General features: G+C 44.0%; 1 protein-coding gene across 4 annotated transcripts in view; it reads right to left on the bottom strand.

The window, feature by feature from the left end:
• Window positions 1-21121, bottom strand: part of SIPA1L3 (signal induced proliferation associated 1 like 3) — a 133615-nt gene that overhangs the window by 20547 nt on the left and 91947 nt on the right. For all 4 annotated transcript variants that reach the window (XM_069746774.1, XM_069746777.1, XM_069746778.1 and 1 more), the window contains exons 9-14: window positions 10449-10606; window positions 9795-10371; window positions 6269-6543; window positions 3226-3471; window positions 1112-1258; window positions 534-631 (exon numbers count right to left, since the gene is read on the bottom strand). In XM_069746774.1, coding sequence (XP_069602875.1) covers window positions 534-631; window positions 1112-1258; window positions 3226-3471; window positions 6269-6543; window positions 9795-10371; window positions 10449-10606 — 1501 coding nt within the window. The remainder of the gene's footprint in view (window positions 1-533; window positions 632-1111; window positions 1259-3225; window positions 3472-6268; window positions 6544-9794; window positions 10372-10448; window positions 10607-21121) is intronic.

Below are 21121 nucleotides of genomic sequence, written 5' to 3'. Positions count from 1 at the left end.
CACTCAGATATCATCCGAGTGATGTGCGCTATAAGCGGACCCCAGCAATGGAGGAGATGGAGAAATTCATTTCTCCGCCTCCTCCACAGCTGTGCTCCGATCCTCCCTGTGTGAGAGAATCGGAGCACAGACGCATGACACTCGGCTCCTGCTCTGCTGCGAGCGGGAGCAGAGTGTCATTAGCATATCGCATGAGATGTTCTCGCATCGGATGCAATACGCCAGTGTGACGCCGGCCTTAAACTAGTAACACAAAAGGTTCTTTCATCAATGTGTCACTAGATGGCGCTGCAGATACAGAATTCTGCACATGCAGCGGCTGCAATGGAAAAAGACGTCCAGGACGTGGACAGGTGCAGCCGATGGCCAAACATCAAATGCAATAATAGGGTGCGACTTTTTATTTTATTTTTTTAATTAGAAAGCCTAAAATTTGTCTGTCTCCAAAAACGTCTTGCACATTACACAGGCCAGAGACACGGATTCTGCATCTCTGACCTGGAGAATAGGAGGGAAGTGGATATTCCGCTCACCTGGTTTATGTCTATCTACAGCCATCTCCTGACTGGTCATCCCGTCCTGAGTACCGTAGGACTCCGCTTGTAGAACGGTGCGCTGGGGGGTGCCAAACCTGAAACACAGATGTCACATTACTGGTATAGTGTAACGTCCCCCGCTGCTGAGCCAATTGCCCCCAAAAGTGTCAGGATCATAATGAAGTCATAGATTTCACTAAAACTTCATTCTGCATTTTGTGTCACCTTCCCTTGTCCTAGAAGTGTCCAGCAGCGACTAATTCTCCTCTCCATATTAAGAACACATGCATGCTCGACTAATCAGAGCATGCATGTGTATAGGGGTCACGAAAAATAGCCATTGGCCAAAGTGCTCAGGTGCATGGTCACCCTTTACAATGATATATTAGGTTTACCTGGAGCAATGGAAAGCTATAAGAAACCCTAATGCAAAGCCAATGCTAACTGTGCTACATGTGCGCTCCCCTGCAGCCAGGAGTTTAAACCGCCCCTACATTGAAAGCCTGCAGAGGTTAATGACATGACAGGTTAAGGCCACGCCAACGGGCCATTGTGTATGGCGACACTGGTCTCACCTGTCTGCGGTGGGTTTATAGCGGTTGTATCCGGCCCCGGCAGACGTCGGTGTAGAGAAGCTCCCGGAGGGGTGTCTGTAAGGCTGCATTTTGTCGATTGCCGTCGGGGACGTGGCGACATATGGCGTCTCTGGGTAACTCACCGGCCTGCGTAGAGGAAATTAGCATATATGAGAAATTGGCGACACGGGTGAAAGTCTCTCCGGGGCCCTACGGGCGTCTCCTCCCTTGTCACACCTGCCTCATCTGCCTGCCTGGCACACGTTGCGCCAGTTTTTCAAGACTAGGTCATCAAGTGTAATTAATGTTTCCCTACATATTCTGATGTGATGAGAGAGCGGGGTGTGCGGAGGCGACCTGTGCGAGCGGAAAGGGTGACCTAATGTTTACCTGCTGGAGGGATCGCACCATCATCACCCCGCCATGTGTAGCGGATCTAAAGCCGAGTCACATGTGCGGACAACGTGCCGCAGTCGCTTTCCTGTGAAGTCAGGCTCCACTGTCAGACAACCTGTGTCAGGGGCCACGAGTAACATGCAAAGTATCCGCTTACCGATCGGCAATATAATGTTCATCTTTCATAAACATATATACAATGAAAATGCAAAAGCACTTTTTACCCAAATGCCACCATGCAATAGTGCACAATTTCCATTCACTTCTGTAATAACACCACCACATGGTGCCTAAATAATACCTCCATACAATAGTAAGTAATGCGATTCATTGCTCCAATAACACCACTGCCAGTATCTAAATACCGTCCTACAATAGTATTGTCATTCAGTGCTCAAGTAACACCGCCAAACAGTGCCTGAATAACACCATAAATCATCAATATTACCATTCAATGCTCTAACACCGCCACATGGTGCTGATATACCTCCATAAAACACCAAATAATATTACCATCAGTGCTCTAATAACGCAGACACATGGTGATGATATACCGTTATAAAACACCACATAATATTACCATTCAGTGCTCTAATAATACCACCACACAGTGCCTAAATACCCCCATAAAATACCAAATATTACCATTCAATGCTCTAATAACACTGCCACATAGTGCTGATATACCTCCATAAATCAAATATTACCATCAGTGCTCTAATAACGCAGACACATGGTGATGATTTACCGCTATAAAACACCACATAATATTACCATTCAGTGCTCTAATAATACCACCACACAGTGCCTAAATACCCCCAGAAAATACCAAATATTACCATTCAATGCTCTAATAACACTGCCACATAGTGCTGATATACCTCCATAAATCAAATATTAGCATTCAGTGCTCCAATAATGCAGCCAGAGTGCTAAAATACACAACATATGAAATAAAAGTTACACTTTTAGTTCTTATAAAACCACTACATAGTGCCTAAATAATACTTCCATATGAAACAATAAATAATACAAACATTTAGTGTCCGCATAGCACTGCCATACACACTTCCAGCACAAAAGTGTCATTCAATGAACAAACACCAACGTCGCAGTCCAAATACTACGTCCATACAATGTCTAACCAGGAGAGTGATTGATCACATGTTCCACTCAGAGACAGACCCTATGCAACTGTCCAGTTTGGCACCCCAATCATCATCATGGACCTCTAAGATTAGAAAAGCGTGGCTTTCTTATACAAACCGCACCACACCTGCCTACAGGTTGTATACGGTATTGTATCTCCGTTCTATAGAGATAATGGGACCGAGATGCAATACCAGACACAACCTGCAGACAGGGGTGGCGCTGTTTCTGGAAGGAAGCAGCCATATTTTCCTAACGCTGGACAATTTGATGAGTAGAGCATAAACATATAATGGTTCTATTGCAAATTTACTACCAACATGATGGGATGTGACTGATCAACAAAAAAGGGCACACATGGGGATGTGATCAAGAGGAATGGTGACATGAGAGTGCAGCACAGGTGGTTTCATGTCGCACTTTTGCACAGCACCTCAGTGTAATACACCTTTCTAACTGTTTATGCCCCAAATGAAACCCAAAAATCACGAAAAACAAAAGAAGTCGTCCATGCAATGCCCTAAACTACAAGCTGCAATCCTGCGTTCAGCCACAAGGGGCTCACTCACCTCCTGGTGGTGTGCTGTGCCTGGGGCTCTCGGACAGGCACCGCCGGACCTGGTTTTGCTGGCCGGTTTAGCGAGAGTGCATAGCTCGGGGTAACCCATTTCTGAGAAGGACTGGCCCCGTGATGGGTGGCGGAGCCGCTCCACTGCCAGGCTGTGTTGCTGCGGTACGGAGGCCGGGAACTAGACGTGGCGTTCTCTGCGTCCTTGTGGTCCATGGAGCAGAGTTCATAGGACTCGGACCATCCTCTATAGAGAAAACAAACACAAAGAATGTTAAATGCACAGAGGTCTTTCCACATGTACAGGCAGAACGATAGCACAACCCCCACGGCGGGCGGCTCGGGGACGTTACAGGGACTGCTCTGCTGCTATCTCTGTGTTAGGACTTGTCCTGCCAGACTAGAAACGGGTGCGGTGTACTCAACAGCTCAGCAATAACTTCCTTCACGAAGAAACAAAAAGTGCAAAAGAGCTGACAATCTGAGCCGACATCAGCAGGAGGCCTTCTGCACAAAATATGTATTAACATGTACGTTCATAGGCAGCAACAACTATATGCAACATCTGCAAAAACCTATGGAAAGCAGGTGTGCATGTGTCACATACTGCACCCTGCCGCTTCTCTGCTATGTCAGCATAATTTCTGCTAATGCATAGTAAAGAAAACCCGCGTCCCCTGGCTATAGTTCGTTTAAACAACAACAAAAACGGTTTTAGTCACCCTCCCCAGGTCCATCGTTGAGTCACTGCTGTTGCTCCAGTATTAGCAGCCAACAAGTGACCTCAGCGGCTCTTCTCAAGCTGCTCACACCTGCCAAAGCTCACCGATTGGCTGCGACGCTACAGGCTACATTGGTGGAGACTCTGTGTTGGACCAGGGGAGGGTGAGTAAAGGTTTTTTAAAAACTATAGCTAGGGAACAGGAGAAAACCACTTTAATGCATCATCAACAATTCCTGCTAGATGGAAGATTATCATCCGATATCCCAGAACATTTGTTAATTAAAAAAAAGTGATTTGCCATAAACACTGCTTCCTGCTAATGGAAGAGAAGATGCCATCACTGGCTTGGGTTTTCACAGGGGCATGCATCATTATGAATGTTTCTAACTTTATATTCTAATAATATATTATACTAGCTATTGAACCCGTTCTACGCCCGGGTGGCGAGCATTTATATTGGTATATGGTCTACATCCTGGTATGTGCTGCTCCCATCCTGCGCCCCCGTTCTGTCATGTGCTGCTCCCATCCTGTGCCTCCATTCTGTCATGTGCTGCTCCTATCCTGTGCCCCCATTCTGTCATGTGCTGCTCCCATCCTGCGCCCCCCCATTCTGTCATGTGCTGCTCCCATCCTGCTCCCATCTTGCACCCCCTTCCTGTCATGTGCTGCTCCCATCCTGCGTCCCCATCCTGTCATGCGCTGCTCCCATCCTGTGCCCCCATTCTGTCATGTGCTGCTCCCATCCTGCGCCCCCGTTCTGTCATGTGCTGCTCCCATCTTGCACCCCCTTCCTGTCATGTGCTGCTCCCATCTTGCACCCCCTTCCTGTCATGTGCTGCTCCCATCCTGTGCCCCCATTCTGTCATGTGCTGCTCCCATCCTGCGCCCCCGTTCTGTCATGTGCTGCTCCCATCTTGCACCCCCTTCCTGTCATGTGCTGCTCCCATCCTGTGCCCCCATTCTGTCATGTGCTGCTCCCTTCCTGCGCCCCCCCATTCTGTCATGTGCTGCTCCCATCCTGCGCCCCCCCCCATTCTGTCATGTGCTGCTCCCATCCTGTGCCCCCCATTCTGTCATGTGCTGCTCCCATCCTGCGCCCCCCCATTCTGTCATGTGCTGCTCCCATCCTGCGCCCCCCCATTCTGTCATGTGCTGCTCCCATCGTTGATGGCCCCCTTAAAATACTCCATAGCATAATCTGCCCAGTATGCTGCTGCTGCAAATAAATAAAAAAATGACATACTCGCCTGTCATCGCTGGGCGCAGAGTGCCAGGGGCCTGAGCAGGCGGGGACACCAGCGCGCTATGGGGGTCAGGTGCCAGAGTTGCCGCTGGCTCAGGCCCCCGGCAATTGTGATTTTCACCTGTCCCTGTTCCACCGCCAGCTCTGTCTTCCGCGTCCTCTGGCTGTGACTGTTCAGTCAGAGGGCGCGCACTAACCATGTCATCGCTGGCGGTGGAACGAGGACAGGTGAATATAGCAAGACTCAGCCTCCCCCGTCATACTCACCCCCTCCTGGCACGTCCCTCATTCTCCGTCGGACATCGCGCTATGTGTTCAGTGCTTATGCATACCGCGATTTCCTGGGCCAAAATAGTCATCTCCGGATGCGTCGCTCTGTGGGGTCCTGACTGCGCAGGCGCTTGCGCAGTCTATAAAGGCTTCGGACAGAGTGACGCTCCCAGCATTATATTATAGATAGTATTCTAACATTTATTTTTTGCATTTTTCTCCTCCCTAGTGAATTTGAACCTGAATGAACACTCTCCTATGAAGCTCTTCCACTCTATAGTCCCTTTAGGTCCTACAAATCCCTCTTTTTGCCCACATGCAGGGCAGGGTGTCTTTTTAGTTTTTATACTGTAACACTCCACTTATTCCTCCTGAATATATGAATAAATTGACAGCCTGATGTCACTGTTCCCCGGTCCAATCGATGGTGACAGCGTCAGGACCGTACACTGAACACTACCCCCTTTTGCCAGGCAGAAGGGCAAATCTTTATTGTAAATTACCGCGTTTATTTTCATGAAGAATACCAGGGGAACGGCACAACGCGGAATTAGCAAAGCTGCTCCAGAATTGTCAATTCATAGAAAAAGCAGAAATAAAAGCAGACGTCAGGAAAGAATCACGGCTCCTGAAACCCCTATGAATTAATAATCCGAGCTGATAACAGGGAACATCAGACTGCAGTTCATTATAGTTAGGTAGTGTTCACACAATGCATTTTTTTTTAATGAAAATTTTCAACAATGCATTCTCCGAAAACTCATCTGAGCCCATCTCCTGTTTTAGTATACAGGACCCTCTTACCTTCGGGGGGCTCCATCGTCATGTGGGGGTATGATCACCACCTTCACCGTGACAGAGGTGCGGAGCAGATCAATCATCTGATCGTGGCTCAGTGTCACCACGGCCACCTTGCATATTTCTACAAGTCGACTGCCTTGCCGCAGACCCGCCTGCCACGCGAATCCGTAGTCCTCGACTTCTGCCACCGTACCGTCGTACTTTACATGGAAACCCAGCTGACCCAGTCCGTTCCGGCGTAAGGTCATGTCCACCGTCTCGCATCCTTTGGTCATAATCTGATAAGGAGATAAGAGGAGTTACTCTCCGGGCCACATCACACATTTTAACCTGACCAATCCTTCAGGTGCTCATATAATAAACTCCGGCATAGACCCAAAAATGGCAAAATACTACCCAAGATGTCCCCCATCCTACCCCTGTACACTAAAATGCTTTATAAACTTATTCACCTATGGGCTAAATTTAATGGTAGAAACCTACAGGAAATTCTGAGTAACTCCATATTGATCTCAATTTACAGTATTATCCTCCAGAGCTGCATTCATAATTGTGCACTCCTCACTGATGAAATCTGCCATCACTTCTTGCTCACCGAATGTCTGCACAAAGCTTAACTTTTACATTCTGAAAAAAATGCAGTCTCTATGTAAGAAATACTAAACGCTCCCCTGTGTTATAGGACAACCAGCAGAATTATGATTACAGCTCTGGGGTTTAAATAAATAATATATATATATATATATATATATATATATATATATATATATATATATATATATATATATATATATATTATATAAAATCAACGTTGTATATTAAAGTAATGTATTAATAAACCTCAATGTAGCAACAGATTTTTATTTTATTTTTTTACATAAAATAAACGTTTTTTTACAACCGCACTGAGCCAACAGAACACACCAAGTATAGAAAAAGCATCCATCTTTATTCATACTTTATTTATCTTTATTATTATCCATTACTTTGAAAATATAATATGCAATATATAATAATGCAATAAGTCACAAGAATAAAATTCTGCATAAATTAAGAAAGTCATCATGCACAAACGGAAAACTGAAAGAAAAAAAAAAATGCAAAAATATATAAAAAAAAAAATAAAAAAAAAAAAAAGGTTACGACAGGCCATTTGTAAGTAGACACATAAGCGAAAACTCTCTTTTGCCGATACAGCAGACATAGATAAATCATCCACGAGAACTAAAAAGACATAGCAGAATGAAGAGAAGTACACATAATATACACAATATTAGTAAAGATCGAGGAGGAAAGACAATAGCGGGTACACAGAGACGGCACGTCAGCGGCACACTTCACTCCAGCGGGACGTACGGCGTGGCGCTCTACAGAGAAGCGTCCTAACATGGATGTAGACATGACGAGGTGGTTTCCATTTGTGCATTTTTTTTATTCCTTTTCCGCAAAATTAGAATTTTATTATTGCTGCTTATATCGCATTTATAAGTTATGGATTGATAAATATTAATTAACACAAGGGTGCACGGTTCGTTACAGGCTGTGCCTTGTGCAATTCAATGACAGCAAGCAGTTTTCCATACACGCAGGTACTGGCCGTGCAGAAAAGTTGCGTTCACTTCTCGCACAGTGGTGGCCGCAGCATCAGTGTAGAAGGAAAAACAGTAAGAAGGAAGCAGTGCCCATTCCCAGGATCAGAGGGGATACGGGTGGTCTTAGCGGTCGGACCCCTACGATCATGAGAAATACATAACCTCTCTCCACTTTGCTATTGCTTTCCGCGTGTATTGCATTTTTGGTTACCCGATAAGATCTTTTGAGGCTCCTAAATCTCGTTTTAACCCCAGCTATTTTTCACTTTTCTCTCTGCCTTCCAAAACACATAATATTTTTAATATTTTTTCCAATCGACAGACTTAGGAAAACTTTTTTTTTTTTTTTTTGTCCCCCAGAAAAAATAAACAGAAAAAATAAAAAATTCAAAGAAATGAGGAAAATTGCGCTGTAAGTTTTGTTTCTGCTTTACCGATGCCGGTTATGGCCATAGCAAGTTTGACTCAGTTTTGTAAATATTAATTATATTTGCAAAAAAAAAAAAAAAAATTGGCTTCAATTTCCGTATTTGGAAAATAACTTTTTTTTTCCGATAGATTATTATTTTTTTTTCATGACTTGAGTTTTATTGGTGCCATTTTGAGGTCTATGGGAAATTATGTTCGTTTGTTTTTTAATCGCATTTTTGTGGAAGGTGGAGGGGTGGTGGGCGAGAATCTCAAGATTTCTATTTTTTATTTTTAATACAGAATGTGATGTAAAAGAAGAAAAATGACAAAAATATTTAAACCATAGACTTAATACTAAAACCTATTTTTGTGATTTTTTTCGAGGATCGCTTCCTTTTAACCCTGCTGTTCTGTTGGTCAAAAATGACCGACTTTGAACTTCAATATTCTTTAAAATATTCAAGATGCGGCTCTGAAACCCGTGGCCGACCGACCCATCCTCATTTAAGTCAATCAACCACAAGTTTCAGAACCGCATCTTGAACACCCCAAAAAATACCAAAGTTCAAAATAGGTCTCCCCAGACCGAACAGAACAGCAGGGTTAAATCCTGCTCTCACGATTCACGAAAGCAGCTAAGACTTAACCTGCAGTAACCAGAGCTGGATCTGATCGTAGTGGGGAATCTCGCTCCATATACACTGTACATTTTTGGCAAAATCAAAGGGTTTAAAGACTACTCCTGATCGTGTGACAAATTGCACAGTCTGTGGATGAAAGTGGCGTTGGTTTTTTGGGGGAAAAAAAAAAAGCAGCTGCTTTTTACTGGAAGCATCTGACAAATGACTTTGGTCACCTTAGATACACGTTCTGTCCAGTTTCTCCTACTATTTACTCACAGGGGTCAATGACGGCTGCAGTGGTGAGAATTAAACTGGGCTTATGATTAGGGAGGGGGCCAATATCTCGGACCCCAATTGTTCCGAAAAATGAAGCCGCTTCAGCACTGCGGCTGTGCGTAGCGGCTCCTGGACACCCACTGTGCAGGGAATGCAACATAGCTCCATTCTAGTGAAGGTGAGGTGGCAACTGCAGCTCCTTCATTGTCCGGATCGTTGAGGGTCCCCCGAGGTAGGACGCCCATCAAAGTGGTGACTCACCCAAAAAATAGGCCATCACTTCAGGAGATGGGAAAAAAGGCAAATTTTTATCCATCTCTGCATAAAATGTGATTTTTCCCAAACATATGTGGATTTGCACTGGCGGTACGTGCTGTGTAGCTTCTCTATGCTTTGTGGTTGTGTTGCCGCAATATTGCGGTGCTAAACACTATTATGCAACCACCTCTATTTCATTTTCAGGTTATGGATTTCTTTATTGATGCACGTTACAGCCCTCAAACACCACTGATGGAGTTTGATTTACTGTACGCTCAAACAGCATTTACATGATTAACTCAGCAATCGGTCAAATAAAGCAAACCCAGCATTTACGCAACACCGTTGCTTTATTGAAGGCTTACTGACCTTAAGTCTCTGCACAATTTCCCGGATATCTTCTGCATTCCCGTCAATTGCACGTATTAATATATGATCACCTCGGCCGTAAAAGATCTTCAGGGACAATGGCTCTGGAGTCCACCCAATGACATCAGCACAGTAACAGTTAAAGACCACCTCTTTAGTGGCGGTCTCAATCAGGACCATGAATTCATTAGAGATGCCCAATGCACACTCTGTCTCGGCTGCCTGCGAAAAGTCTTGCGCCATCACCCTCCAACACAAGGCGCCCGAACTCTGCAGCTCGGCCCCGGCCCGCGCCCTTGTCCTTTCCTTTTTCTTTGAAGTCAGGGAGATCAGGTTAAATTTACCCGTGGTGTCAATAGGAGTATTGGTGACATAGTTCTCGGCCAGGTCCTTTAAGTATTCCTGTCGTGTACGAGTAGCCATAGTGTGAAACTTATCTGACTTGTGAGCTGCGTTCTCGGCATTGATCACTTTAGCCAGGAGAAAGTCACGAAACACGTCGGATTTACGGAAGGTGACACCGCTAGGAATTGGAGGACCGAAGGGAGGGACGTCTTTGGATCTGGTCACTGCCACTCTATGAGGAATAGGTCAAGAGGCATTAGTATGAGCAGGACAATAAATATATCAATAAAAAATCATATATATGTATACCTGTAGCAGACAGTCTCAGTGCAAGGCTCAAGTGCCCGGACAATTATAAAGACGTGCTGGAAGTGCGAGCGAATGTTCTGAGGAGTGAAAGGCAAAGCTCCCGGCTCCTGGAAGATGACGGTCACTATATCGTTTCCAATATGTCTCTTTCGAAGGAGCTGAAAAGGATGAAGAACAGACATCACGCACGTAGTCTGGTGCTGACCGATATGTTCCTGACTACACCGTGTACAGCCACGACCGTACTACCGAGCCAGAGGCGACAGCGGGTGTGCGGTGCTGGATTACCCACAGATTTTCCCCTACCGTGCTTCACCAAAAATAAGACGGGGGTCTCATATTTTTTTGTTCCCAAAGATGGGTTAGGGAGTATTTTCAGGAGATGTCTTAATTTTTCTTTCCATGAACAACAATCCACATTTATTCTTGAACAAAAAAAACAAACATTTATTTAAGTATAATATATATCATGTCATCACACACTGCACATACACCGGTATATACACGCTGCACATACACAGGTATATACACGCTGCACATACAGAGGTATATACACACTGCACATACACCGGTATATACACGCTGCACATACACAGGTATATACACGCTGCACATACAGAGGTATATACACGCTGCACATACACCGGTATATACACGCTGCACATACACAGGTATATACACGCTGCACATACAGAGGTATATACACGCTGCACATACACCGGTATATACACGCTGCACATACACCGGTATATACACGCTGCACATACACAGGTATATACACACTGCACATACAGAGGTATATACACACTGCACATACAGAGGTATATACACGCTGCACATACAGAGGTATATACACACTGCACATACACCGGTATATACACGCTGCACATACACCGGTATATACACGCTGCACATACACAGGTATATACACACTGCACATACAGAGGTATATACACGCTGCACATACAGAGGTATATACACGCTGCACATACAGAGGTATATACACACTGCACATACACAGGTATATACACGCTGCACATACACAGGTATATACACGCTGCACATACACAGGTATATACACGCTGCACATACACCGGTATATACACGCTGCACATACACAGGTATATACACACTGCACATACAGAGGTATATACACGCTGCACATACAGAGGTATATACACGCTGCACATACAGAGGTATATACACACTGCACATACAGAGGTATATACACGCTGCACATACACAGGTATATACACGCTGCACATACAGAGGTATATACACGCTGCACTTACACCGGTATATACACGCTGCACATACACAGGTATATACACACTGCACATACAGAGGTATATACACGCTGCACATACAGAGGTATATACACGCTGCACATACAGAGGTATATACACGCTGCACATACAGAGGTATATACACACTGCACATACACCGGTATATACACGCTGCACATACACAGGTATATACACGCTGCACATACAGAGGTATATACACGCTGCACATACAGAGGTATATACACGCTGCACATACAGAGGTATATACACGCTGCACATACACAGGTATATACACACTGCACATACAGAGGTATATACACGCTGCACATACAGAGGTATATACACGCTGCACATACACAGGTATATACACGCTGCACATACACAGGTATATACACACTGCACATACAGAGGTATATACACGCTGCACATACAGAGGTATATACACGCTGCACATACAGAGGTATATACACGCTGCACATACAGAGGTATATACACGCTGCACATACAGAGGTATATACACGCTGCACATACAGAGGTATATACACACTGCACATACAGAGGTATATACACGCTGCACATACACAGGTATATACACGCTGCACATACAGAGGTATATACACACTGCACATACAGAGGTATATACACGCTGCACATACACAGGTATATACACGCTGCACATACACAGGTATATACACACTGCACATACAGAGGTATATACACGCTGCACATACAGAGGTATATACACGCTGCACATACACCGGTATATACACGCTGCACATACAGAGGTATATACACGCTGCACATACAGAGGTATATACACACTGCACATACAGAGGTATATACACGCTGCACATACAGAGGTATATACACGCTGCACATACAGAGGTATATACACGCTGCACATACAGAGGTATATACACGCTGCACATACACAGGTATATACACGCTGCACATACACAGGTATATACACACTGCACATACAGAGGTATATACACACTGCACATACAGAGGTATATACACACTGCACATACACCGGTATATACACGCTGCACATACACAGGTATATACACGCTGCACATACAGAGGTATATACACGCTGCACATACAGAGCTATATACACGCTGCACATACAGAGGTATATACACGCTGCACATACAGAGGTATATAGACGCTGCACATACACAGGTATATACACACTGCACATACACAGGTATATACACGCTGCACATACAGAGGTATATACACGCTGCACATACAGAGGTATATACACGCTGCACATACACCGGTATATACACGCTGCACATACAGAGGTATATACACGCTGCACATACACAGGTATATACACACTGCACATACAGAGGTATATACACACTGCACATACAGAGGTATATACACGCTGCACATACATAGGTATATACACGCTGCACATACAGAGATATATACACACTGCACATACAGAGGTATATACACGCTGCACATACAGAGGTATATACACACTGCACATACAGAGGTATATACACGCTGCACATACAGAGGTATATACACGCTGCACATACACAGGTATATAGACGCTGCACATACACAGGTATATACACACTGCACATACACAGGTATATACACGCTGCACATACACAGGTATATACACACTGCACATACAGAGGTATATACACGCTGCACATAGAGGTATATACACACTGCACATACAGAGGTATATACACGCTGCACATACACAGGTATATACACGCTGCACATACACAGGTATATACACGCTGCACATACACAGGTATATACACGCTGCACATACAGAGGTATATACACACTGCACATACAGAGGTATATACACACTGCATATAAAGAGGTATATACACACTGCACATACACAGGTATATACAGGTCCTTCTCAAAAAATTAGCATATAGTGTTAAAGTTCATTATTTTCCATAATGTAATGATTACAATTAAACTTTCATATATTATAGATTCATTATCCACCAACTGAAATTTGTCAGGTCTTTTATTGTTTTAATACTGATGATTTTGGCATACAACTCCTGATAACCCAAAAAACCTGTCTCAATAAATTAGCATATTTCACCCATCCAATCAAATAAAAGTGTTTTTTAATAACAAACAAAAAAACCATCAAATAATAATGTTCAGTTATGCACTCAATACTTGGTCGGGAATCCTTTGGCAGAAATGACTGCTTCAATGCGGCGTGGCATGGAGGCAATCAGCCTGTGACACTGCTGAGATGTTATGGAGGCCCAGGATGCTTCAATAGCGGCCTTAAGCTCATCCAGAGTGTTGGGTCTTGCGTCTCTCAACTTTCTCTTCACAATATCCCACAGATTCTCTATGGGGTTCAGGTCAGGAGAGTTGGCAGGCCAATTGAGCACAGTAATACCATGGTCAGTAAACCATTTACCAGTGGTTTTGGCACTGTGAGCAGGTGCCAGGTCGTGCTGAAAAATGAAATCTTCATCTCCATAAAGCATTTCAGCCGATGGAAGCATGAAGTGCTCCAAAATCTCCTGATAGCTAGCTGCATTGACCCTGCCCTTGATGAAACACAGTGGACCAACACCAGCAGCTGACATGGCACCCCACACCATCACTGACTGTGGGTACTTGACACTGGACTTCAGGCATTTTGGCATTTCCTTCTCCCCAGTCTTCCTCCAGACTCTGGCACCTTGATTTCCGAATGACATGCAAAATTTGCTTTCATCAGAAAAAAGTACTTGGGACCACTTAGCAACAGTCCAGTGCTGCTTCTCTGTAGCCCAGGTCAGGCGCCTCTGCCGCTGTTTATGGTTCAAAAGTGGCTTTACCTGGGGAATGCGGCACCCGTAGCCCATTTCCTGCACACGCCTGTGCACGGTGGCTCTGGATGTTTCCACACCAGACTCAGTCCACTGCTTCCTCAGGTTCCCCAAGGTCTGGAATCGGTCCGTCTCCACAATCTTCCTCAGGGTCCGGTCTCCTCTTCTCGTTGTACAGCGTTTTCTGCCACATTGTTTCCTTCCAACAGACTTACCATTGAGGTGCCTTGATACAGCACTCTGGGAACAGCCTATTTGTTGAGAAATTTCTTTCTGGGTCTTACCCTCTTGCTTGAGGGTGTCAATGATGGCCTTCTTGACATCTGTCAGGTCGCTAGTCTTACCCATGATGGGGGTTTTGAGTAATGAACCAGGCAGGGAGTTTATAAAAGCCTCCAGGTATCTTTTGCATGTGTTTAGAGTTAATTAGTTGATTTAGAAGATTAGGGTAATAGGTCGTTTAGAGAACCTTTTCTTGATATGCTAATTTATTGAGACAGGTTTTTTGGGTTATCAGGAGTTGTATGCCAAAATCATCAGTATTAAAACAATAAAAGACCTGACAAATTTCAGTTGGTGGATAATGAATCTATAATATATGAAAGTTTAATTGTAATCATTACATTATGGTAAATAATGAAATTTAACACTATATGCTAATTTTTTTAGAAGGACCTGTACACGCTGCACATACAGAGGTATATACACGCTGCACATACACAGGTATATACACGCTGCACATACACAGGTATATACACGCTGCACATACAGAGGTATATACACGCTGCACATACAGAGGTATATACACGCTGCACATACAGAGGTATATACACGCTGCACATACAGAGGTATATACACGCTGCACATACAGAGGTATATACACGCTGCACATACAGAGGTATATACACGCTGCACATACAGAGGTATATACACGCTGCACATACAGAGGTATATACACGCTGCACATACAGAGGTATATACACGCTGCACATACAGAGGTATATACACGCTGCACATACAGAGGTATATACACGCTGCACATACAGAGGTATATACACGCTGCACATACAGAGGTATATACACGCTGCACATACAGAGGTATATACACGCTGCACATACAGAGGTATATACACGCTGCACATACAGAGGTATATACACGCTGCACATACAGAGGTATATACACGCTGCACATACAGAGGTATATACACGCTGCACATACAGAGGTATATACACGCTGCACATACAGAGGTATATACACGCTGCACATACAGAGGTATATACACGCTGCACATACAGAGGTATATACACGCTGCACATACAGAGGTATATACACGCTGCACATACAGAGGTATATACACGCTGCACATACAGAGGTATATACACGCTGCACATACAGAGGTATATACACACTGCACATACACCGGTATATACACGCTGCACATACACAGGTATATACACGCTGCACATACAGAGGTATATACACGCTGCACATACACCGGTATATACACGCTGCACATACACAGGTATATACACGCTGCACATACAGAGGTATATACACGCTGCACATACACCGGTATATACACGCTGCACATACACCGGTATATACACGCTGCACATACACAGGTATATACACACTGCACATACAGAGGTATATACACACTGCACATACAGAGGTATATACACGCTGCACATACAGAGGTATATACACACTGCACATACACCGGTATATACACGCTGCACATACACCGGTATATACACGCTGCACATACACAGGTATATACACACTGCACATACAGAGGTATATACACGCTGCACATACAGAGGTATATACACGCTGCACATACAGAGGTATATACACACTGCACATACACAGGTATATACACGCTGCACATACACAGGTATATACACGCTGCACATACACAGGTATATACACGCTGCACATACACCGGTATATACACGCTGCACATACACCGGTATATACACGCTGCACATACACAGGTATATACACACTGCACATACAGAGGTATATACACGCTGCACATACAGAGGTATATACACGCTGCACATACAGAGGTATATACACACTGCACATACAGAGGTATATACACGCTGCACATACACAGGTATATACACGCTGCACATACAGAGGTATATACACGCTGCACTTACACCGGTATATACACGCTGCACATACACAGGTATATACACACTGCACATACAGAGGTATATACACGCTGCACATACAGAGGTATATACACGCTGCACATACAGAGGTATATACACGCTGCACATACAGAGGTATATACACACTGCACATACACCGGTATATACACGCTGCACATACACAGGTATATACACGCTGCACATACACAGGTATATACACACTGCACATACAGAGGTATATACACACTGCACATACAGAGGTATATACACGCTGCACATACACCGGTATATACACACTGCACATACAGAGGTATATACACGCTGCACATACAGAGGTATATACACACTGCACATACAGAGGTATATACACGCTGCACATACACAGGTATATACACGCTGCACATACAGAGGTATATACACGCTGCACATACAGAGGTATATACACGCTGCACATACACAGGTATATACACGCTGCACATACACAGGTATATACACACTGCACATACAGAGGTATATACACACTGCACATACAGAGGTATATACACGCTGCACATACACAGGTATATACACGCTGCACATACAGAGGTATATACACGCTGCACATACAGAGGTATATACACGCTGCACATACACAGGTATATACACGCTGCACATACACAGGTATATACACACTGCACATACAGAGGTATATACACACTGCACATACAGAGGTATATACACACTGCACATACACCGGTATATACACGCTGCACATACACAGGTATATACACGCTGCACATACAGAGGTATATACACGCTGCACATACAGAGCTATATACACGCTGCACATACAGAGGTATATACACGCTGCACATACAGAGGTATATAGACGCTGCACATACACAGGTATATACACACTGCACATACACAGGTATATACACGCTGCACATACAGAGGTATATACACGCTGCACATACAGAGGTATATACACGCTGCACATACACCGGTATATACACGCTGCACATACAGAGGTATATACACGCTGCACATACACAGGTATATACACACTGCACATACAGAGGTATATACACACTGCACATACAGAGGTATATACACGCTGCACATACATAGGTATATACACGCTGCACATACAGAGATATATACACACTGCACATACAGAGGTATATACACGCTGCACATACAGAGGTATATACACACTGCACATACAGAGGTATATACACGCTGCACATACAGAGGTATATACACGCTGCACATACACAGGTATATAGACGCTGCACATACACAGGTATATACACACTGCACATACACAGGTATATACACGCTGCACATACACAGGTATATACACACTGCACATACAGAGGTATATACACGCTGCACATAGAGGTATATACACACTGCACATACAGAGGTATATACACGCTGCACATACACAGGTATATACACGCTGCACATACACAGGTATATACACGCTGCACATACACAGGTATATACACGCTGCACATACAGAGGTATATACACACTGCACATACAGAGGTATATACACACTGCATATAAAGAGGTATATACACACTGCACATACACAGGTATATACAGGTCCTTCTCAAAAAATTAGCATATAGTGTTAAAGTTCATTATTTTCCATAATGTAATGATTACAATTAAACTTTCATATATTATAGATTCATTATCCACCAACTGAAATTTGTCAGGTCTTTTATTGTTTTAATACTGATGATTTTGGCATACAACTCCTGATAACCCAAAAAACCTGTCTCAATAAATTAGCATATTTCACCCATCCAATCAAATAAAAGTGTTTTTTAATAACAAACAAAAAAACCAACAAATAATAATGTTCAGTTATGCACTCAATACTTGGTCGGGAATCCTTTGGCAGAAATGACTGCTTCAATGCGGCGTGGCATGGAGGCAATCAGCCTGTGACACTGCTGAGATGTTATGGAGGCCCAGGATGCTTCAATAGCGGCCTTAAGCTCATCCAGAGTGTTGGGTCTTGCGTCTCTCAACTTTCTCTTCACAATATCCCACAGATTCTCTATGGGGTTCAGGTCAGGAGAGTTGGCAGGCCAATTGAGCACAGTAATACCATGGTCAGTAAACCATTTACCAGTGGTTTTGGCACTGTGAGCAGGTGCCAGGTCGTGCTGAAAAATGAAATCTTCATCTCCATAAAGCATTTCAGCCGATGGAAGCATGAAGTGCTCCAAAATCTCCTGATAGCTAGCTGCATTGACCCTGCCCTTGATGAAACACAGTGGACCAACACCAGCAGCTGACATGGCACCCCACACCATCACTGACTGTGGGTACTTGACACTGGACTTCAGGCATTTTGGCATTTCCTTCTCCCCAGTCTTCCTCCAGACTCTGGCACCTTGATTTCCGAATGACATGCAAAATTTGCTTTCATCAGAAAAAAGTACTTGGGACCACTTAGCAACAGTCCAGTGCTGCTTCTCTGTAGCCCAGGTCAGGCGCCTCTGCCGCTGTTTATGGTTCAAAAGTGGCTTTACCTGGGGAATGCGGCACCCGTAGCCCATTTCCTGCACACGCCTGTGCACGGTGGCTCTGGATGTTTCCACACCAGACTCAGTCCACTGCTTCCTCAGGTTCCCCAAGGTCTGGAATCGGTCCGTCTCCACAATCTTCCTCAGGGTCCGGTCTCCTCTTCTCGTTGTACAGCGTTTTCTGCCACATTGTTTCCTTCCAACAGACTTACCATTGAGGTGCCTTGATACAGCACTCTGGGAACAGCCTATTTGTTGAGAAATTTCTTTCTGGGTCTTACCCTCTTGCTTGAGGGTGTCAATGATGGCCTTCTTGACATCTGTCAGGTCGCTAGTCTTACCCATGATGGGGGTTTTGAGTAATGAACCAGGCAGGGAGTTTATAAAAGCCTCCAGGTATCTTTTGCATGTGTTTAGAGTTAATTAGTTGATTTAGAAGATTAGGGTAATAGGTCGTTTAGAGAACCTTTTCTTGATATGCTAATTTATTGAGACAGGTTTTTTGGGTTATCAGGAGTTGTATGCCAAAATCATCAGTATTAAAACAATAAAAGACCTGACAAATTTCAGTTGGTGGATAATGAATCTATAATATATGAAAGTTTAATTGTAATCATTACATTATGGTAAATAATGAAATTTAACACTATATGCTAATTTTTTTAGAAGGACCTGTACACGCTGCACATACAGAGGTATATACACGCTGCACATACAGAGGTATATACACGCTGCACATACAGAGGTATATACACGCTGCACATACAGAGGTATATACACGCTGCACATACAGAGGTATATACACGCTGCACATACAGAGGTATATACACGCTGCACATACAGAGGTATATACACGCTGCACATACAGAGGTATATACACGCTGCACATACAGAGGTATATACACGCTGCACATACAGAGGTATATACACGCTGCACATACAGAGGTATATACACGCTGCACATACAGAGGTATATACACGCTGCACATACAGAGGTATATACACGCTGCACATACAGAGGTATATACACGCTGCACATACAGAGGTATATACACGCTGCACATACAGAGGTATATACACGCTGCACATACAGAGGTATATACACGCTGCACATACAGAGGTATATACACGCTGCACATACACAGGTATATACACGCTGCACATACAGAGGTATATACACGCTGCACATACACAGGTATATACACGCTGCACATACAGAGGTATATACACGCTGCACATACAGAGGTATATACACGCTGCACATACAGAGGTATATACACGCTGCACATACAGAGGTATATACACGCTGCACATACAGAGGTATATACACGCTGCACATACAGAGGTATATACACGCTGCACATACAGAGGTATATACACGCTGCACATACAGAGGTATATACACGCTGCACATACAGAGGTATATACACGCTGCACATACAGAGGTATATACACGCTGCACATACAGAGGTATATACACGCTGCACATACAGAGGTATATACACGCTGCACATACAGAGGTATATACACGCTGCACATACAGAGGTATATACACGCTGCACATACAGAGGTATATACACGCTGCACATACAGAGGTATATACACGCTGCACATACAGAGGTATATACACGCTGCACATACAGAGGTATATACACGCTGCACATACAGAGGTATATACACGCTGCACATACAGAGGTATATACACGCTGCACATACAGAGGTATATACACGCTGCACATACAGAGGTATATACACGCTGCACATACAGAGGTATATACACGCTGCACATACAGAGGTATATACACGCTGCACATACAGAGGTATATACACGCTGCACATACAGAGGTATATACACGCTGCACATACAGAGG

This window comes from Ranitomeya imitator, chromosome 2, assembly GCF_032444005.1.
Source record: "Ranitomeya imitator isolate aRanImi1 chromosome 2, aRanImi1.pri, whole genome shotgun sequence".
NCBI classification, from domain to species: domain Eukaryota; kingdom Metazoa; phylum Chordata; class Amphibia; order Anura; family Dendrobatidae; genus Ranitomeya; species Ranitomeya imitator.
The sequence above is the reverse complement of the archived record's forward strand: the minus strand, read 5'-3'. Positions and strand labels throughout refer to the sequence as shown.